A 20,304-nucleotide genomic window follows, 5' to 3' on the forward strand; every position below is an offset into this window, starting at 1 on the left:
CGCAGAGTCCATTATTCATGTGAGACGCTCTCTCTCTGGAGTGGCAGACTGCTGCACTGTGCCACAGATTCCTGTAGGCGCCCTCCTCGCCATGCGCTCTCTCCAGGTCGCAGCCTGACGCACTCGGGGAGGACGGTCCTCCGCTGTCACATAGCCGAGGGAGGGAGCGAGAGGGAGAAAGAAAGAGAGAGAGGGCAAACTTTGCGTGATAGTGGTTGAGACGCTTTGAGGGCTCACCTTGGCAATCGCGGCCACCACCGAAAATACCTTAAAATTCCCAACATCCGCCTGTGAGGGACAGCGGCGAGGATTCCCCCCCTCAGGAGAGACGGGGACTGCATCCTCTGAAGCCGTTCATGCCGGATAAAGTTTACGAGCAGCGTGGTAGAGGAGAGGGAAAAAGGCTCGACTGCATAGCTTTCGATAAACTTATCGGGACTCGTCGCCAACCAGAAATGGGCACCTTGCGCGACCTCCAGTACGCGCTCCAGGAGAAGATAGAGGAGCTGCGCCAGAGGGACGCGCTCATCGACGAGCTGGAGCTGGAGCTCGACCAGAAGGACGAGCTCATACAGAGACTACAGAACGAGCTGGACAAATACCGCTCCGTGATCAAACCGGCGACCCAGCAGGTCCACAAGCAGAATGAGCTGCACGAGCAGCAACGGACGAAGAGGCAGGCAATATCGGCCGAACCCACTGCCTTCGACATCCAGGATCTTAGCCATGTCACCCTACCTTTCTACCCCAAAAGCCCACAGTAGGTGTCCACACTACAAATCCATCATATTCACCTTTTTCTTAAAACAACGATTATTATATTCTGCACCGGCTGTTGCGCTCCAGCATGAGTTCATTCAGCCTATGTCACCTTTCTGATTCCTGTGCGTAATGTTACTTGTGGCGCAGCAGCAGGTACGGCACCTGTAGCACATATGGATGATGAGATGGTACTCTTAAACACACACACACACACACACACACACACACACACACACACACGTGACATGCTCCCATCAGCCATGTAAATGAGAGCAAACTGTCATTAGTGACACTCATCAATAGGATTATCATAATCCCAGTGATAAAGGCTGAATATCAATACACCTGATCACAACCTCACATGTGACAGAAATTAAATGGCATCAACTGACAGGAATTGTAGGTTTAGAGAGCCGGAAGTGGCAGCTCTGCGTAATGTACCAGTGCCTATTTTATACAAGCTGTGACTCTGTGACAGGCAATCTTAACAGGCTCTCTGCATGTTTACCTTATGATTGGTCTCCAGCTCCTCTCTCTCTCTCTCTCTCTCTCTCTCTCTCTCTTTTCAAACATCTCTCTCTCTCTTTCTCTCTTTTCAAACATCTCTCTCTTGCTCAGCTCAGTCTGTATCATGAGGTCTGGCTCTCAAAGTGAAACTGGCACAAAAATAGCCCTCTGATGTGAAATAATCCAGCCGTCTGTTGGGTTTCTGGTGGACAGGAAGAATACCTACTCTTCTTTCTGTGAGCGCATTGAAAAATAGACAAAATTGAAGAATCTGGTAATTACCAAAAGTAGGTTTTCACATGCAGGGAATTTGCTTTGGTGTATTGGTGCATAACATGAAATAAATCCAGCTTGAAAAAGCACATCTGGATGTCAAATTCTTTAAAATGAGCAGAAACGAGTGTTTAAATTAAAATCATCGGCATATTATCTGCCTTAAAATCCATTATATGAAATATTTCTATCCTCTTGCTGGTGTTTTCAGACCTTGCAGAGCGATGTGTCAGATATGAATGCCATTATTCTCTCGACACGCAAACAAACAAAGCTCCAAGGATTTCATCAAAGAAGATTCAAAAATGAAGGGGATTATTTATCTGAGCAGGGAAAGGCCATTAGTCTTTGTTACACCTGTCAGCTCTGTGCTCAGAAAGCACACTCTTTTCTGGTGTGGTGTTTTTGTTTTCTTTGTCTCACAGAATAAGCGCGAAACCCCAGACTTGGGCTTGGAATGGCCGATGAGGAAAATGCAAAGCATTGACCATTTCATTTTGATAGCGAGCTTTTAATGCATATGCCTGTTTCCATTACGAGATTTTCCAAAGAGGCTTTTAGTGAGGCCAAAAAAATGATCAGAAGTTCAGCTTTTTGTCATATTCTTCCATAGTATTTGACAGATGATTGTACTGAAAAACTTCAATGGCAAAAACATCAAACTCCTCATGATTTCATGATTACTGAGCGAAACTGAAGGAAAATTTCAATGATGAAACTGCGTCTTATCAAAAAGTTGTTTGAACTTCCATCAAAGCCTCTAAACTGCAGCTTGAATGTTCTGACGAGCGTCTGCCACACCTTTTCACAACGGATGGCATTGTGTTCAACTTTCTCTCCTCTAATAAGCGTATACATAAACAAATTATGGCTGGAAAGCAGCAGACTGTTGAATGCAAAGTACGTGTTTGAGCCCTGTTCTCTTATTTGTTCTGCATTGTTATCGTTTTTCAGTCTGTTTGGACATCTGTGCGTGAGCAACTTGCAAAAATTCCTGTTTTTCTCCTGAGTTAGAGCAATTAATTTGAAGTTTTGTTTCTGCAAGACTCTCCTAACTTGTGTTATTGCTCAGTTGAGAACAACAAGGTTTTCTCTTTTAAAAAAATATGCAAGTGCCCTCGCCTGGATGAAACAGCTCCATTACACTTTTATTTTGTTTTGCTTATTGAAGCGATAATGCCTGTTGGATTTGGCTAAATGTTTAGATTTTTTCTCTCAATCTCGCCCACTTTATCTTCTTTACAGGACCCATAGAGCGTTCCTTACTCATTCGCTATCCATCCATCTCCCTCTGCCTGCCTCTTATTTCTGCTAGCCTCTCCCACTTTTCTGCCACCCCTCTCCTTTTTTCCCCCTAAAAGAGCATATTTTCTCCTTTTAAGGAAGGCTGAACTTGCTCAGCCCTAAACTTCACCAGTGGATGAAGGCAAATATATCATCCTCACAAAGGAGAGGCAGGCAGATGTTTTTATAAGGGTCTGGTTGGAGGATGTTGCTCAACGTTGCTATCAGAGGCTCAAGTCGGGGGGTCCAGATCAGAGTTGAGAGAGCCAGAAATCTCGTGTGAGTGAAGCAACAGAAAGAGGGTCAATGGGGCGCATTTCCAGAGGACTGCAGGTCAACTTTGGAAAATAATGGATTTCCAATTTGTTGCTATCTGTTTAGTTAACTATATGCAGAATTCTGCATGCATAAAATGCACAGAAATAAGCCTTTTTAAAAGCATCATTAGCTCAGTAAGGATCATAAGATCAAGATAAACATTATTGTCCCCTGAGGGACATTTATCTTGGACTACAGTATTTCACAAAGCCACATTCACAAGCGAGATGAGACACAGAAAAACAAAAGATAGTCTACACTGATGACAAGAACTGGATGTCAGTTACAGATGAGTAGGGAAAGTTATATGAGCCTCATGTATTGCACCTGCCCTATGATATTGCATCAGCCTCTGCGATCACAATGATAGTGCACAGTATGGTATTGTGCTAAAAAAAGAAATGTAATTGCACAGAGATAAAATAAGAAATAAATCAATGATAATGGCAAAAAGTATCAAATAAAAATAATGGCAATGTTCTTGCGCAAGGATAAAAGTGAAATAAAATCAAATAACGATAATAGCAAATATAGTATTGCAGCTATTACACAAGGACATAAGCATCATCACAGTCCAGGATGGTACTTCAGACCTGTATTAAGTAGAGCTGGTACTACTGAAACAATGCTGGGGTTAGCATTTATTTATTTGCAAAAACACAATTAAATATAAAAAACATTTATTTATCACAGCTGACTGTCATTTATTGATATTTTTACTAAACGTGCACACGTACACTGACAGGGTTAACTATAAGCATCACACAGCTGAAGCTACCCAATGGTTATCAACAGGTTTAACAGGTTTGCCGAGAGGAGAGCTGCACCGAAGACGGCTCTTCAGTGCTGAATCTAACCAGTGGAACAGAAGCAAGTTGTTGGAGCTATTACACTGTTTCTGCTCTTCTGATTCACAACGCTGTGTCAGGCGTTGTTTCTGATTCGGAGCCAGTGCCGACCCGAGCACATTTGGTTCCCTAGGCAAAATTCACATGCCTCAACTAAAAAATAATCATTGTTATCATTATCTGTTATATTTATTGTATTTATTACAAACAAGAGCTGATGAGAAATCCACAAATAAACAACTTAGCCGACACACAAAAAAAGAATGTCATAGTGTCAATGGTGCCCTAAGTAGCCCCCTGTGTCACCTATAGGAAGATCGACCACTTTGCGGAGTCTATTTTCGGAGCCTATTATGGTGCTTATTAATGTAGGTCTTTTATTTATCCATGACAGGGAAAACTGTCAAAAGCTGTTACCATGTCACAAAAAGTGCATGGACAGAACCTCAACCAAACCCCTTGGGATTAAAAAACATGCATAAAACACGCATGTTTTTTGTTAAATGTTATTTTTTAACAGCCCACGCTCCCCAGTCAAAGCTTCAAATATCCGTTGTTGAGTACTACCAAAGCTCCCGAGTCTGAAAAATGCTGTACGGTACAGTCCTATAATTAAAGCTAACTCCCTACAACCCAGTGAGAGCTGTCAATATTGAGTCTAAATCACCTTTTCCTCCTTCTGTAGTTTCTGCTGAAAAAGGGAGGAGATTCAGGAAGATTATAGATTGCGGGACGTGAATTTAAATATAAGTGCAACACTCCAGTCTTCTTTACTCAATTCCCCTGAGTAACTTGTTCTGACTGTCAAGGACAGAATAAAAAATATCTAACAAGAAATCTTTGGATCATCCTGGTTGCTGCAGTGTCAAATCTGTTAAAATCTGGGGGCTTTGCTTGGTACCCCACTGTCTCTTTCATGTCTCTCATATCCAAAGGTAAATACTGAAGAGGCATGTCCAAAAATGACAGGAAGTCTGGCACAATGATGCTGCTGTAGGGAAAATATTGTCTGAAAATCTGAGTTTTATGCTGTGTACACATACATGTAGAAAATTCAATATTCAATATAATATTCTGACCCGTCATTGAAATTAGTATCTCATTCCAGTGTTTTGTATAAATAGCTTAAGTAAGTAATCAGTGTATTCCCCACAGATTGTGACAACAAGCTAATGTTGGTCTTTAGTAATTTAGCTGCTCACTTTCATCCACAAGTATCACTGCTGTGAGAGATTAAAAGCACAGCTGTTTGGGGATCCACAGGCCTTGAAACCCTAATTGAAAATTCACCAGACTGTTGAATGCAAAACACGCATTAGCAGAACCTTGTTTTTGATATTTTAGCATGCTATTTTGAGAAACCAAAAGTCTTCACTCAGCTGATGGTGTAAAATCGGCGATGTGTAGATGCTGGCCAAGGCTGATCATTTATGTGCCAGCTATGTTAGCCGCCTTTTTAGTGCATCGCTGAGTGTTTTTCATCTGAAGGTGTGTGTCATTACAGACTTAATAATGTGTCTCAAGATTTAATGGAGATGCATTTGAGTGACCTTAAAAGTTCAATATAAGCCCTTGAGGAGACCTGAGACACTGACTATAAAACATCACCTTACATACAGATGAATGTGCAGAGGGGTTTGCTGTGCTTGCTGTTTGAAAATCACAGACATGCTCGCGCATACTGCTCAATACATAAATAAAAAAAACAACAAACCCTGGGCACTGCTGACAGTGTATCATGGCAGACACTGAAATTTTGGAGCTCAAACTTTGTGTAGCTCTGCGGTTTGTGCTGCGGGCGGAGAAGCATGTGTGTTATGGGAGCACCGCTTCATAAATGTCTTCCAGGTTATTTGCCCTTTTAGCTTTAAGCTCCTCAGGTGATCAGCGTCAACAATGCGCCCAGAAATCCGTCTCTGAAAAGGGCACAGAGCACAGAAAGGCAAGAGGCAGTTCTTCACTGCCTTTAAATCCTTCTAGCAGGGGATTGAGAGTGCTGTAAGAGCATAAAAGTTTAGCTCCTCAGGAGGGGACTCCTTGTTGGATTAACCTTGATACATATTATTAACCTCATTCGTCCAGCTGACATTCTGTCAAAAACGGCCACGCCACGCTCGCCTGAGCAACTCTGACTCTGGTGCTGACACACTTCAAAGGCGGAGTGACTTTAACTTGATGTTAAAGTTCACCTCAGATTTCATTCCTGTCTCTTGACACTTTGTTTGCTCTTTTGATGTTTCAACTATAGCAGCTAGCCTGGTGTCAGGGTTCCCCACACATTGTAACCAGTTTACAACTTTTCCATAGGCTCAAAATACAACTCTCTGTGTATATGCACTTCAAAATCATATGCGCAAAAAATGTTTTCCATGCACATTTTTTTTTTTTTTTTGCTGCACTATTTTGTTTATTTGTCTTTTTTTGGCACCACTGCTACGGCCATTCTCCTGGATCCGGATTCATTCAAAAGAAATCCAACTAACTTGTATAACTTGAAATTTGACATGGTCACAGTCAGAGTCATTTTGATTACATGCACCAAAAAGGTTTTTCATGCACTGTTTTGTTTTCTGCACTATTTGGTTTATTTGTCCTTGCTTGGCACCACCATCACATCTGTCTCTTGAATCTGTTCAAAAGAAATCCAACATTGACTGCTATAAGATTTTGTTCAAATCTGAAGACATCGTTATTGTGTTATTATATAATTTGAGCTGACTTTCTCTTTAATATTCTCATAAATAAAATAATAAATAATAAAATAATCATGAACAGGACTACAATGAATATTTCAGCAAAACTCTGATGGCAAACATGTTAATTTCATGAAAGATTAAAAATTAGGACATTTTAAATTGTTGTAATTTAATTTGAGCTGACTTTCCATGTGCAGTAATGTACAGTGAGATTAGCTAATATTTTGAGCAGACATCCAATTATTAGAATGTTTTGGTGAGGTTGCATATCCAACGGGAGATTTTATAGATTATGTTTAAAATGTCATTTTTATTTGGTTATTTTTGGTAATTTTAATGAAATGTGAGAATTTATTGCTACATGCAAGTTTTCTTTGTCCTTTTTTCATTGTGTGAGAAAATGGCCATGTGCTATGAGAGAATATGAAAGAAAAGTCAGTAGCCCTGCACAACAAATTTCCTGTAATTAGTTATGTTTACTGGTGCATGTAGAGCTGAGAATTATGTGCACAGCTCAAATTTTATATGCACTACCTTGCAGATATATGCATGTGGTATTTTGAGCCTTTTAACTTTACTTGCTCATTAGACATTTCCACCGCCAACTAGTTGCATATGCCAGAAGGCCAGATTGGCACATACTTCAACGTCAACATGAACATCAACTTTACCATCCCGAAGGAAATTTGATGCACAGCAGGCATCAAGACACAAAAAATACATGAAGGACTACATCAGAAAAATAAATACAGAAAATATAGAAATTCCCCAGCTCAAGTGAAAACAAAGATACTCCTACCAGTGTGAACCAGAAACAGACTGAAAACAGAACAGTAAATAAATGCATCATCAAGTCTAGTACAGTGCTGTGCAGCGGCAATAGATAAAATACAAAGTGATCAATAATCAAGGTATGATAAATAAATAAATAAGCAATAACAATCAAGGTAGGTAGGCACATAAAAGACAACAGGGTAGATACAGGTACTTCGCAAAATTTCAAGGTTACGCTCTTTCTGGGAGATGGAAAACCGCAGAGTCTGTACTTCTGGACTATTGGATTTACTGTAAATGTTTAAAAGTCGGTGTAAATTTATTTCTTGCTAAACAAGGTTTGACTTCATGGATATGTCTAATAATCGTTTTGCGAGCATCTGTGATACATTAATGAATTCAGATTGACTGCCGTAGTCTTCCCCCGTGCAAGTGGATCTATGACCCAACACAATGGTCACAATGTTGTGATCCAGATATGATTAAATGTCTAGATTAGGACACCCTGTAATTCATGCAAATGTATATTTGGTTAAAACAAATATTGGGATGGCACAATAGCTGTCTGGTCTATGTGTATCATGTGATACCAGTGACGTTTCAACGGTTACACAGCGCAGCACTTCATTTTCAATTATTAATACTAGGCACGTATTTTAAGACATCTTTTTTGGATTTTTATGAGCACATTTATTTTCAACAAGCTTTGTATAAAAACAATGCAGTTAGTATGTAAAAATAAACTTTCCTCCATCTTATCAGCGCCCACATCTCCCTGCTCATCTCCCAGCTCAAATCTGCTAGACAAAACGATCTTTTCCTAGGCTCACATTTTCGTATGGCCGCCACCACAGACACAAAGAGCATAGAGGCAGATCGAGAGAGACCCGCCCCTCTCTCTTTCTCTCTCTCAAATGCAGAAAAACTCAAACAATAAAACTATGCACTACTAATCAATTACAAACCAAGATTACGCAACTGCATGGCCTATTTCTCACCTCCAATGTTTTCAACATCTTAGCATGTTGTTTAACTGTAATTTGAGATTGTTTGTTACTAGTCGGCCTCCATATTGTCTCTGTGTCAAACTGAGCTTGCATAATGTCACTCATCAGCGGAAATGTTTATGGGACAGTGTAGGTTTTCTACTTCTTGAGCAAAAGCACCCTGCTTTTTCAGTTTTCTCAGGTGATGTGGCTCCAATTTCTAAAGTGTTTGTATCTTTCTACTGCATAAACAACCTTGTTCTGTGTAAAAAGACGAAACAAAAACATCCTTCCAGCAGTGAAGTAGCCAAAACAATGCATATCTAAAACTTTTCAAAAACATTCTGTGAATTCCAAACCATTTCCAAGCCTGGAAAACAGTTTTCTATGTTCATAACTTGCATGACCTTGGGAACTCTGTGGCTCTCATTTAGCTGTTGTCAACACACACATGTCCTCAGTCGATGGCACATAAATAGCATCTAATGTGTACTCCTTGAAGTCAATGATAATTTGACATAATGTCCCCCCATAAGCCCGCCTGGCAAAGTGCTCTGCGCGCCGAGCTGCACCTTGACGACGGCACATTAGCTTTACAGTTAATTACGTTCTCTCCCTCCCTGGCATAGTCACTGCAATAAATAAATAAAAAAATACTTACCTGTGGAATGCCCTAATGACTGCACAGTCTGAAGGCCTATTTGCTTTCAGAAGTGCACCTATGAATGGAAACAATCTGCTTCCATTACGCATAGATTTTGCTTTTTATTGACTTACAGCCTTTGGAGGGATAAAACAGTTTTACCTTGATGTCTTTGAAATGAAGATATGTTTTTTTTTCCAAAGCTACTGTGCAGTTTGAGTGCGATTTAATTAATTGCCTTAGAAATAATCAGCCTGTTGAACTGGTCAACACTCTTCACTGGATTTAACAGAATATTTCAATCTCACCCAAGGTTTTTGCTCGAGGTGTGTGTGTGTGTATAACATTTCCCTAGTCGTGATAATTTATTTTTGTAATTACCTAATTATGTCTTTTCACTTGAAAAAACCCCAATGCTGTATGAGTTTGTGCTTTTACAGTGATGGAGTTATTGTGTTTTACCTCATCTCCAGGTCCAAGGATCTGATCAAGGAGGCCATATTGGACAATGACTTCATGAAGAACTTGGAGCTGTCGCAGATTCAAGAGATCGTGGACTGCATGTACCCTGTGGAGTATGGAAAGGACAGCTGTATCATTAAAGAGGGCGACGTGGGCTCGCTGGTCTACGTCATGGAAGGTAAAAGCAGACATGCAACAAAGAATGAAAGTTGAATTACCCCAATAAGATGTTTAAAATTACTCCTTTTGAACACTTTCAAGTGGATCTGTATGGCTGCGTCTGGCAAGCTTTAAGAGCACTCGCATGACAATGATAGAAGAGAAATGAAAGGGCATTATTGATGGGTTTCTGCAGGGTGATGAGCCTAAATTCAAAACTTCACTTTGTGATGCTGTATGATTCACTCATGTCCCATTGATTTTTTTTTTTTTTTTGTGATGCTGTGAGACCGCTGAATCTCATTCTATTTTGCGCTATTGTTTCAGTATTTATTTTTTTTTTAATGAGCGTTAGGTGTGAGAGCTCTGATGACAGATGGGATTTGTGAAATGGCATTTTTTGCTACATGATTTGTCACAATGGAAACGGCTGTAAAGAGAGCCATCATTACTGACATTAGATTTGACCTCACGACGGCACGATATAACTTGATTTGTTTTGTTTTCTATACAAAGTTTGAAAGTTTGATCGGGTTCCGTAGGACGCTCAGTGTCACAGAGGCATTCACATAAAATAGTAAACAAGTTCACAGCGCTAACAACGGGCAGTGGTGAAAGAAGTATTCAGATGAGTAAAAGCACTAATACCACCCTGTGAAAATACTCTTTTACAAGTAAAAAACCAGCATTGAAAATGGTACTTAAGTATTGAAAATAAAAGTAACCAATGCAGAAAAGTCTTGCATACAAAACTCTCAACATTATTTTTAATAAAAAAGAGAAAAAACAAAATTAAATTTATTGAAAAAGAATAAATTATCCCAAGGTGAAAATTGTAAAAAGATAAATAAATAAATAAACACCCAAAAAACTCAAAATTACTAAATAAAGAATAGAAAAACACACCCCAAAACTCAAATTTACTTAAAAAAATAGAAAAAGACTTGAATGTTTCTCAGACTAGTTGTCAATTAATAGTCTGTCATTGGACTGATTGATTAATAAACTATTGTTGTGTACTCAGTTGCAAAATCTGGGGACCAAAACATCCTTCAAAGTACACTGCGCAGAAAAAAACGACTGGTAAAAAATCTTTTCTTTGTCTCATCAGAAATAAATTTGCTTATTTGGAGATTACAAAGTCCTGATCTGTTTCTCCTAAACCTCCTTATTAGGAAACAAGGAGTAAAAGAATAAATCAGGAGTTGTATTGTTTTGCTCACATACTTTTCAGAGGTTTTCCAACTCTGTGATCAGATGAAATACACAGATTTGAGACAAATTTCTGACATTGTGCAGGCTCATTTGTAAGCCAATCAAGTTTTCTTTTGGATCTTACTGTTATCTCAAGAGCTGATTACTTCAGACAAATAAAGCTTATTGCAGTGAGAGAGGAAAAAGAACATTTTAAGAACTTAAATTAGGATCAGGCTGAGACAAGAGGAGGGCTATTTATCAAGAGCTGATTTTAAAAAGTATGAGAAAAGGTCAAAATCTAATATTGATGTTATATTGAGCTCAGTTACGTCTAAGAAAAATAGACTGAGGAAAGAAGTGGTCTTATTTTGAACACTTTTCCACCTGAGTTGCATGTGCAAGCATTGAACAGGACTCATGACAAAAATCTCACATACTGGACTCTATGTGAGTTACCTCTGACGATGTCATATATAACAAAATGTTAATAACTTTAAACATCTCTACAACACTGCATTCGAGAAAAGGCAAACTATTTTTTGCTAAGAATGTAGTGTTAGATGTCCTGCCATGCCAGCAGTGGATCCGCTGTGATTGCATCCCTTTCAGAAGTTTTATAATCCAGCCTTGAACTGCAGTGTCTTTTTGTAGACTTTGAATTAAACACTGAATGTCTTGTGCAATTATTTATCAGTTTTCCGATTAAAAATGAGAGTTGAAAAATGTTTAACCTTAGATAAAATGCTGTGCTCGTCACTGTCACCATCCATTTAATCACAGTGGCGGGACAAACACAGCAAAGAACAACAAATGCAAATATACAAGAGCAACACTGCCATTTTCAGTAGGGAAAAGAAACGCTTTGGTGGAGACACTGCCTTATTGAGGAAACACCAGTGATTGTCCAACCAATGAGACTGTGGCTGAACAAGAGCATACCAACCAAATAATCGAGTTACCAACCAGAAGTCTACAGCCCTACTCCAAACAAATAAAAATATGACAGTATCCGAGGACTGTTATCCTGACAAAATTTAAGACATTTCCACAATAAATTAGTGCAGAAAAAAATCACCAGAATGAAGAAAATAGACTGCGTTCCAAATCTTTTAGTACATGCTGCAGCTGCTCTTACAAAGTACAAACTGTTGCATGCCGTATGCACACAATCATAACTTCTTCATGAGATTACACCCTACACTCTGACCCATACATATCCATTACCTTGGAGATAAAACAAATTGCCAGATGGAGGTCAATCCAGCATGTTCTAATAAAATGCAATATTACAGAACAAGAAAAGAATTACAGAACTAGAAGTGGTAGAATTGGAAGGCAGTGAAATGAAACATATTGCATAAATAAAGTGCAATTACTTTAAAAAAAAAGTTAAATAAATAGCACTGCAACCAAAAAAAGGATATTACTGCTTCAAGACCAGTGACACAAAACAAAGCTGTAAATACACAGCATGTTAATAGGCCAAATAGTACAAAGAGCCAAGTGCAATAAAATAGCGTCTGTACCAGAAAAAAGGGGGCTGGTGTGATAAATGAGGCCTTTAACATAGTCTTTAGGTCTGTACTTCAAATTAAAGTGTGTTTTTCACAAACTTGACACATTCATGAGCCACTTGTGGCCCATTTAGAGTGGAACGGTGACCCACTTACGGACCACAATCCACTAGTTGGGAACCACTGAGCTATGCATTTCGCTGTCATTTTTGTTTTCACATTATGTTCTTTTTTTGTCGCCTCTGTTAATCATTATTTTGTTCACCTAAAAAAGTAATATACCAATCATTATTATTGGACTGGTCATCAGTCTCTTGAATACACCGTCATCCGTCAATAAAGCTTCTGTCAGCTGTCAACGAGCTGCCGTCTGTCTGCAGCTCAGTGTAATGTATCTTCGCTGCACAGAGGATTGCAGGTCAGAATATTTAAAAAAGCATGCTGTCTTGCATGCTGCAAAATGCGACTGGATGTTGTAGAACATCCTGATATTTTTGTCATGCTAAATAGTATGGTAGTAAGGGGTATTGGAATGCACAAAAAAGTGTTTGATGCTCAAAATTTTCTGGCATAAGCCCCCAATATGGATTCCAGATATTTCAAGGTGGAAATACTTTCTTTAAAACCTAAACCACATTGCAGATCAACGACAGAGACAGAGACAGAGACAGGGGGAATAAATAAAGTGGTAATAATCTTCGATCTTGTTGGTTAGTTTATACACAGTGGCATTTAAAGGTTAATATTTAACTAGGAAGAACGCTGGTATTGATTGTTGCTCCCATTTTTTCACGTTGGCCATCTACTTTGATTATCGGGATTGACAGACAATACTGGGGTGCACCATTCAGATATATGTTGTCAGGAATAGATCTGCAGGAAGGTACAACTAAAATAATGACAAAAAAATAACTTAAACTTGGACCTTTTTTTAGTTAAACTCTCCCACAAATCTACATTTCTATAGAAACATACTCTGCACTTGGCTCTGATCGAAGAGAAGCAGGTAGAATTTATCACATTTAAAGGGCTCCCGAGACAGGCAGCGTCTGCATTTGGATGCCAGCAGAAGTGTTATGGCTGCTTTCAGTCTTCATCTGGTCTTTAGTGAGTCACTGTATCTGAATTCAAAAACCCTTTTGTGGTGCGTTGAAGAACCGTGACTTTAAATGTTATTGTATTAGGGAGATGACTCAGTCATATTGATCAGTTAGACTGGCAGAAATCTTTGACTGCATTTTGTCGACTAAGACTGAAATGAATACTCCCATCTTAGAAAAACAGATACGTGTAATTATATCAAGTATAATACAGAAAAAGCAGTGGGGTGAGAAGTATTTTGATCCCTTACTTTAGCAAAAGTATTACTCCCACATTGTGAGAATACTCCACTACAAGGCAAAAGTTATGTTTTCAAAGCTTTACTCAGGTAAAAGTATGTATAACCAGCGAAATATACTTTAAGTGTTAAAAGCAAAAGTAAGTGCTTTCTTTTTAAATCTGATGTTTTAGATTAATAATACAGCTGCAATAATGTGTATGTTCATTTTGCTGCTGTAGCTGTTTGAGGTTGTGCTCATTTATCTCCCTGTACTGTTGGGTAGTTAAATCAACAGCATCGTATTCTGTGAAATCATCATTTGTTTGTAGCTTGGCTGTCCTCTGAGAACAACATATCCGTAGAAAGTAAACTTCTCATGATGCCAGAAAAGCCTTGTTTTTAGCTTTATGACAATACATATTCCCGTTGATCCGAGAGGGTTTTTCAAGAGTTTATTCTGGGGATGCATGATAATATCAGCACGTCATTGGTATCAACAGATATTGGCTAAAAAAATTCAAATGTAGGAATCAGCCAACATGCTGATTTCTGCCAATATATCACAAACCCCTATTTATGTTTGTGTGTGTGTGTGTGTGTGTGTGTGTGTGTGTGTGTGTGTGTGTTAACATTGGAAACGTGAGCATGTTAACAGGCGAGAATGGCTGTAGATTGTTAGATAGTGTAATAGTCACAGGGGCCTTTTTTCTGCAGGTGTTAGTCAGGGAGAGCTGAGACGAAAAGTATCAGGGGAACAGTCGCAATACAGACCTTTTTTCTTGTAATATAAAAGTCAGAAAGCTGCTGAGAAGTCCACATGAGGTACACCCCACTATTGAGTCCAAAGCTAAAAATCAGCTCAATCAGAACCAGTTTGAATTACAGTAGAAAAACTGATTTTCACTCATTAAGTAAAAAATAGAAAACAGAAGTGTATTCCAATTTTAAGATCATATTTATTTGTCAAAGTCTGTAAATACATCTAATTCCAACCAAAGAAAATGGTGATTATACACTAAGATGAGTTTGAAGAATTGGAGCGATTTCATAAATCTATTGAAAGAATGATGTCACCTGTTGTCCTTTGACTGCAGAGAGCAGTCAGATATGTGAAGAGTCTAACATGTAACAGACATCATGCAAATTAGATGTAAAACACAACTGGGGCATGCACAGCAGTCGCCTGAGAGGAGAATTTGAATTTGGGGAAGTTCTCGGCACTGTAACAAAATTAGGGATTTAATGTGTTTGGGGCTGCTTGATTATGGCAGAAATCATAATCACAATTATTTTAATTAATGTGGAGCTCATAATTATTTAATCCTCAGAAACACCATGCATTTATTAACCTTAAAAAATGTTTCTTGAACTTTGAATATGATTTAACTAAAAAACTGGCTCAAGGTGAAGTGAGGAAGCTTGTGGTAAAGTGAACATGCCACAGCCTGCTGACAGTGAGTTTGCGCTTTTAGGAGGGAATGACAGCACATCGCTCTAACGCAGAGAAATGCTCTGGATCCATAAAACGACAAAAAGAGAGTAATGCTGCACATTAATCATTTTTATCTCGATAATCGTCTTCTCATGATTGTTGGAAGCCAAAATCTTAATTAAAATTAAATATTATTAATTGTCCAGCCCTAGATTGTGTCTTTACTTCACTGACAACCAATAAAATTAATTTTAAAACACATCAATCAATGCTCAGCAGTCTTCTGTTATCCAGAGGTTGTGGATGAAAACAAGGAAAACAGACTTCCCCAAAAACAAAGGCATGCGCCTCCAGATGCTGAGCCAGTGATCTAAAAGTCTCGGGTCTTTAACACGCATTCTGTAAGTAGTACTGAGCAGATTTATTCTCTCAAAGTCGACTGTACCAGAGGTGACTCGTCATGCAAGGTCGCAAATGATCAAGTGTCCCACAGACATGATGGATAGGAGAGAAAGAGAGAAACAAAAGATACAAATCTGTAAGAGAAATAATTGTTGAGGGGCTCTGTTGAGGGGCTCTGTGATTTCCTCTCTGACAGTGATAGAGGACGTAATTGAAAACAGGGCTTCAGTGCAACAGTGGTCATATGCCGCAAATATCAGATGTTTAGTTAATTGTTTCTCATTTCAGAATCCTGAGGGTAGACTTAACATATTTATCTTCAGCACTCTCTTGCTTCCCCAAACTCCTCTTTCTGCTCGTCTCATCTTTTTTTTTCTCTCTCTTGTCCCTTGCCTGCAGCTTTCACTCTGGACTTACTTTGCATAAAAACAAATGTTTAAAGCATAAGCCCAAGGGTTGACGACTTTGTGCCAAGGTCTGTGGAAGCCCATCACGGTCTGTGACTTTTTAATGTGCGCTGACAGGATGTCTGAGTGCGCTATGCCATGTCAAACACACAGCTGCGCCTGCCCAACATTGTACATCATTTTCCTAGCAAATGAAGTGCTCACTGCTCCGGCACCAGTGTCATTTCTTATTGAGACTTGGCAGGCTGATCATTAACGTTTTGCCACGGGGCTGACAGTGTTTATCATGTAACCATAAGAGGCACAAGTAAACTACACCAATACAAAAAAAAATATATAGCATATGAAGAACTTATTTTGCCGTGGGAGTCCAGACTGATTTTTCAGACAGTGTTCCTGTTTAAACATCCTCGGAGCAGTTAGCTTTTGTTGCAGATGCACTTGATAATTAAAGATCAGACAAAACAGGATCCTGGCGCTGGCTCGCAGCTATGATCAGGCTGCCGCAGCTGCCTTAATGAACATTTCCTGTATTTTGGTCGCATCCACTGGGCTGTAACTGACGGTTCGCTTTAAAAAACACTGATTGCAACTGAGACAAAAGCTCACGTTTCCATGGAGATGAGAGGGGTTTTTTGATTGGATGTGTCGTCCACGAAGACCCGTACAGGTGGCTAATGATGATAATCACATCCAATTACTATCAAGTATTTGCTTGACAGTAAAACCCCCAAGATTTCCTTCATAGTCATCATTCAACTCAATCTAATGGAAGTGTGTATGCTAATGCGCTCTACCTGTCATGATCGTGCTGCAGTCGGAGACACGGTTGACAATGTTACGACTGAGCTTGTTGAAGGTGTAACAAAGACTAATCCTCAGCTTTCAGAACAGAGATTTGATGATTAGCTTGAATTGCATAAACACAATGAAAACTGAGCTTAAACCAAAATGCAAACCTCAGAGGAGAATTTGACCGGTTTGGTTTAATTTGCAATAAAAATGGCGATTGTTGGACCCGTTGGTTGGGGAATTTTGTAAAAATAACTCACAGTAAAAAGTTCAGTGTTGTTAACCAGAAACATATCATATTTGAAGTTTAATTTAAGAATAAATTAAAGAGACGAAGCACATTTAAGTTGAAACAATCCATTGCTCCCCATTGCCTTTGAGTTGTGTAAAGGTGCCTCCTTGACATTTATGTCTGCAAAGAAATTATAGGAAAATGTCTAAAAGCTGCTGTGTAATGGGATGCACTACCAGCAAGGTAAAAACCCAAAACTAAGTTTTTATGAGCTGCTGAACTAAAAAACTGAGCTTTTAAGAGAACAGAAGTGAATACACAAGTGAGGAATCAGCAGAGAGCATTGGGGGAAACTGTGGGCTCTTTAAACTCAGTGTACTGTGAGCAGCAAGTATTTCGCTTATTTGACCAGACAAACTGCGGAGGGTGATGCTGAACTACTACCTTTTCCTCAAGAGCTGCAAAAATAAACCTCTGACATGCTGACATCTAATGTTTTTAGATAGCAACAGGCACTTTGTTAGTGCTCAGCCTTTGTTTGCTTATTGTGGCAACGATAGTTTTCTTGATCAATTGATTAATCAATTTTGTCTACAAAAAACTGAGAAAAGTCGGTTACAATATCAGAGCCTAAAGAAGCTAAAATAAATGTCTTGTCCAACAAGCATTTCCAAACCCCATAATAAAATTCACTAAAGCTGCAAATCCTCACATTTCAGAACCTGAAAATCTTGTTTTGTTTTTTTGGGCATTTTTGCTCTAAAAAAAAAAAAAAGAAAAGAAAAAAAAATATCACAGTAATAGCTAGACTCATCATTATAACTACTTTTAATTACTAATTTAATTCTTTTAAGTCCCTTCATAAAACATACTTTTATCTGAAAGCCTTCCCTGATTTCTAATTGAAGTTCTAATTTCCTTTAAACTGTCTTTTATTTCTTTGGTTTTATACAGTGATTTTTTCTGTTTTTCTGAAATAAAAATGTTATTCTTTTCTTTTATTTGATTTTATGACTTGTGTGTTTCATTTTGATGCCTTTTGAGGCATTTTGTAAAGCCATTTGTCAAAAAATAAAAATATTATTACTTTTGTTGGACAATATATTGCCCAGAGAATAACTGCAATAAATGTTGGTAATTTTAAGACCATTTTATACCACTGACATAATGATAATATAAAAGTATAATGATGCAAGTACACCCTTTCAGAGGGTAACAAACTTAATTTGACAAGAAACGACAGCAAAATGTGACTCAGCATAATTTTCTTTTCTATTAATTTGGCTGAGGTGCTGCGTCCAAGTCTTTTAATGGTTGGGAAACCTGGCTGTTTATTCTGGAAACATGTTGGCGGCTGTGGCTCTGTGAATCCCCAGCTCCTCCTGTCCACATGTCAAGGTATCCTCTGGCAAAATCCTGAAGCCCAAATTGCTCTTGATGGCTGCGCAATTGGTGTGTGAGTGTGTGTGAATGTTTAACTAGTGAGCAGGTGGCACCTTGTGTGGTAGCCTCAGTCACCAGAATGTGTGTATAAATGGGTGAGAGTGACAAGTAGTGGAAATGTGGCGCAAGACTCGAAAGGTGCGATACAAATGTAAGTCCATTTAAAATATTGGTTACATTTCTTTGTAAACCAACATGCATCTAAATACAAGGGCAATACCATGTGATACAATGACATAACATTTCTGCCGACCTTGAAAGGTCAATGATGTAATTATTGATGAAATGAGTATTCATTACAGCTCTAAAAAATATCCATCACACTGCCAAGCTGTCATTCTTAAACTGCTTACTTTTTTCCTCTAATGGTTCAAAACCCAAAGACATTTAATAAACAATCAGAAAAAAATATGGTACTATCAAATATCTCCATTTGAAAAGCTGGAACTATAGACTTGTTTTTACACACATGAAAAATCTTAAATTATAGCTTCAGCTCTAGTTATGGTGAGATTAGCCTTGAGATGGTAAAGTTTAACACTCTGAAGCCAATGTGGAAGTGCCAAAAAATGCAGTTCTTCAAATGGCCACTTGAGACTGGCTCCAAAAGAGCGTCAATCCCTCAAAGAAATAATGTATGCAGCCTGGTGGAAAAAGATTTTTTTGACTCAATAGCTAATTTCATAATCCATGTTAACTGTAATGTGGGGAATTTTTAATAACTCAACTGTTTACATTTCATTAAGGCCCGAAATGACAAATATTTAAGGGTCCTTATTTCTGCATCTCTTGCACTGTCAGTGCAGCTGGGTGAATGACTGTAATAAAGAATAGTACTTTTTACATTGAAAATTCACCAATAATTCACCAATTCTTAACCAAAATTTTCAAAGTGGACATTTTATATGACCCGAATTTGGGCAGAAATAACAACATCTACAAACAAAATAATATGTTTTTCTGATGTTAGCATGTAGCTACATGTAGCTGTGTATGTAATGTTAACATTTTTAGTATTGTGCTTGGAACAGATGATGATAGAAAGAAATCTGTTACAATCTGACATCAGCTTGTCTCAAAAAAAAAAAAAAAAAATTATAATTAATTGCTGGAAACAGAGTATTCGTAACAGTTTTACCTTATTTCAATATTTTAAACGCTGGCCAAATAATACTAATACTAACTACAGACATCGTAACATTATGTATATGACATAAAATAGGGGAAAGCACAACAGATCCCCTTTAACTGAACAGGCTTCTTCTGTGTGACAACTTTCTCGTGACAAATGGATATATGACTAGGTTTCCTGTTGCCAGCTTTTCATTTATATATGAATATTCTGAATATTCACTTAATATTCCTTCTTTGCATTTTATCTTTCACCCTGTGTGAGAAAAAGGTGCATCCAGGAAAAAAAAAGTCTAGCCAGGAGGATGCAGGCATACGTGACACTGACTCTAAATTATGTATTTTTGTCTATTTGTTATCTCTTAGGGAGAAACGAGCTGTCTGCCCTCATGTGTATATTTTCTTAGTTGTACTACGTGTACGGGGAGGGCAGAGTGAAAAGTGAGGAGAAATAGGGGTAATGTTACAGTATGAGTCAGCTCCAAACCCCAAGTGTTCACAGTACATTGACAGTTTCTTTGACAGGTTACCATATTCAATGCAACCATTGACGCACTGTAGACCATTTTATTCAGGTGCAGGTGTTGAGGGGATTTGAGAATATGCTCTAGGATTTGACACTTTCTCAACACAAATTGGATAGAGTCCCAATTATTTTATTTGACCTGCTGTTAGGCAAAGCAAATATAATTGTTTGACAGATTTCCTCAAGAAAACTTGA

General features: G+C 38.4%; 1 protein-coding gene across 1 annotated transcript in view; it reads left to right on the forward strand.

Moving 5' to 3' along the window:
• Positions 1-217: 217 nt before the first annotated feature.
• The window catches only part of LOC121954489 (cGMP-dependent protein kinase 1-like), a 114,736-nt gene continuing 94,649 nt past the window's right edge, over positions 218-20,304 (forward strand). The window contains exons 1-2 of the mRNA XM_042502005.1: positions 218-760; positions 9,565-9,731. Coding sequence (XP_042357939.1) covers positions 357-760; positions 9,565-9,731 — 571 coding nt within the window. The 5' untranslated portion in view covers positions 218-356. The remainder of the gene's footprint in view (positions 761-9,564; positions 9,732-20,304) is intronic.

The sequence above is a fragment of the Plectropomus leopardus genome, chromosome 15 (genome assembly GCF_008729295.1).
Source record: "Plectropomus leopardus isolate mb chromosome 15, YSFRI_Pleo_2.0, whole genome shotgun sequence".
NCBI classification, from domain to species: Eukaryota; Metazoa; Chordata; class Actinopteri; order Perciformes; family Serranidae; genus Plectropomus; species Plectropomus leopardus.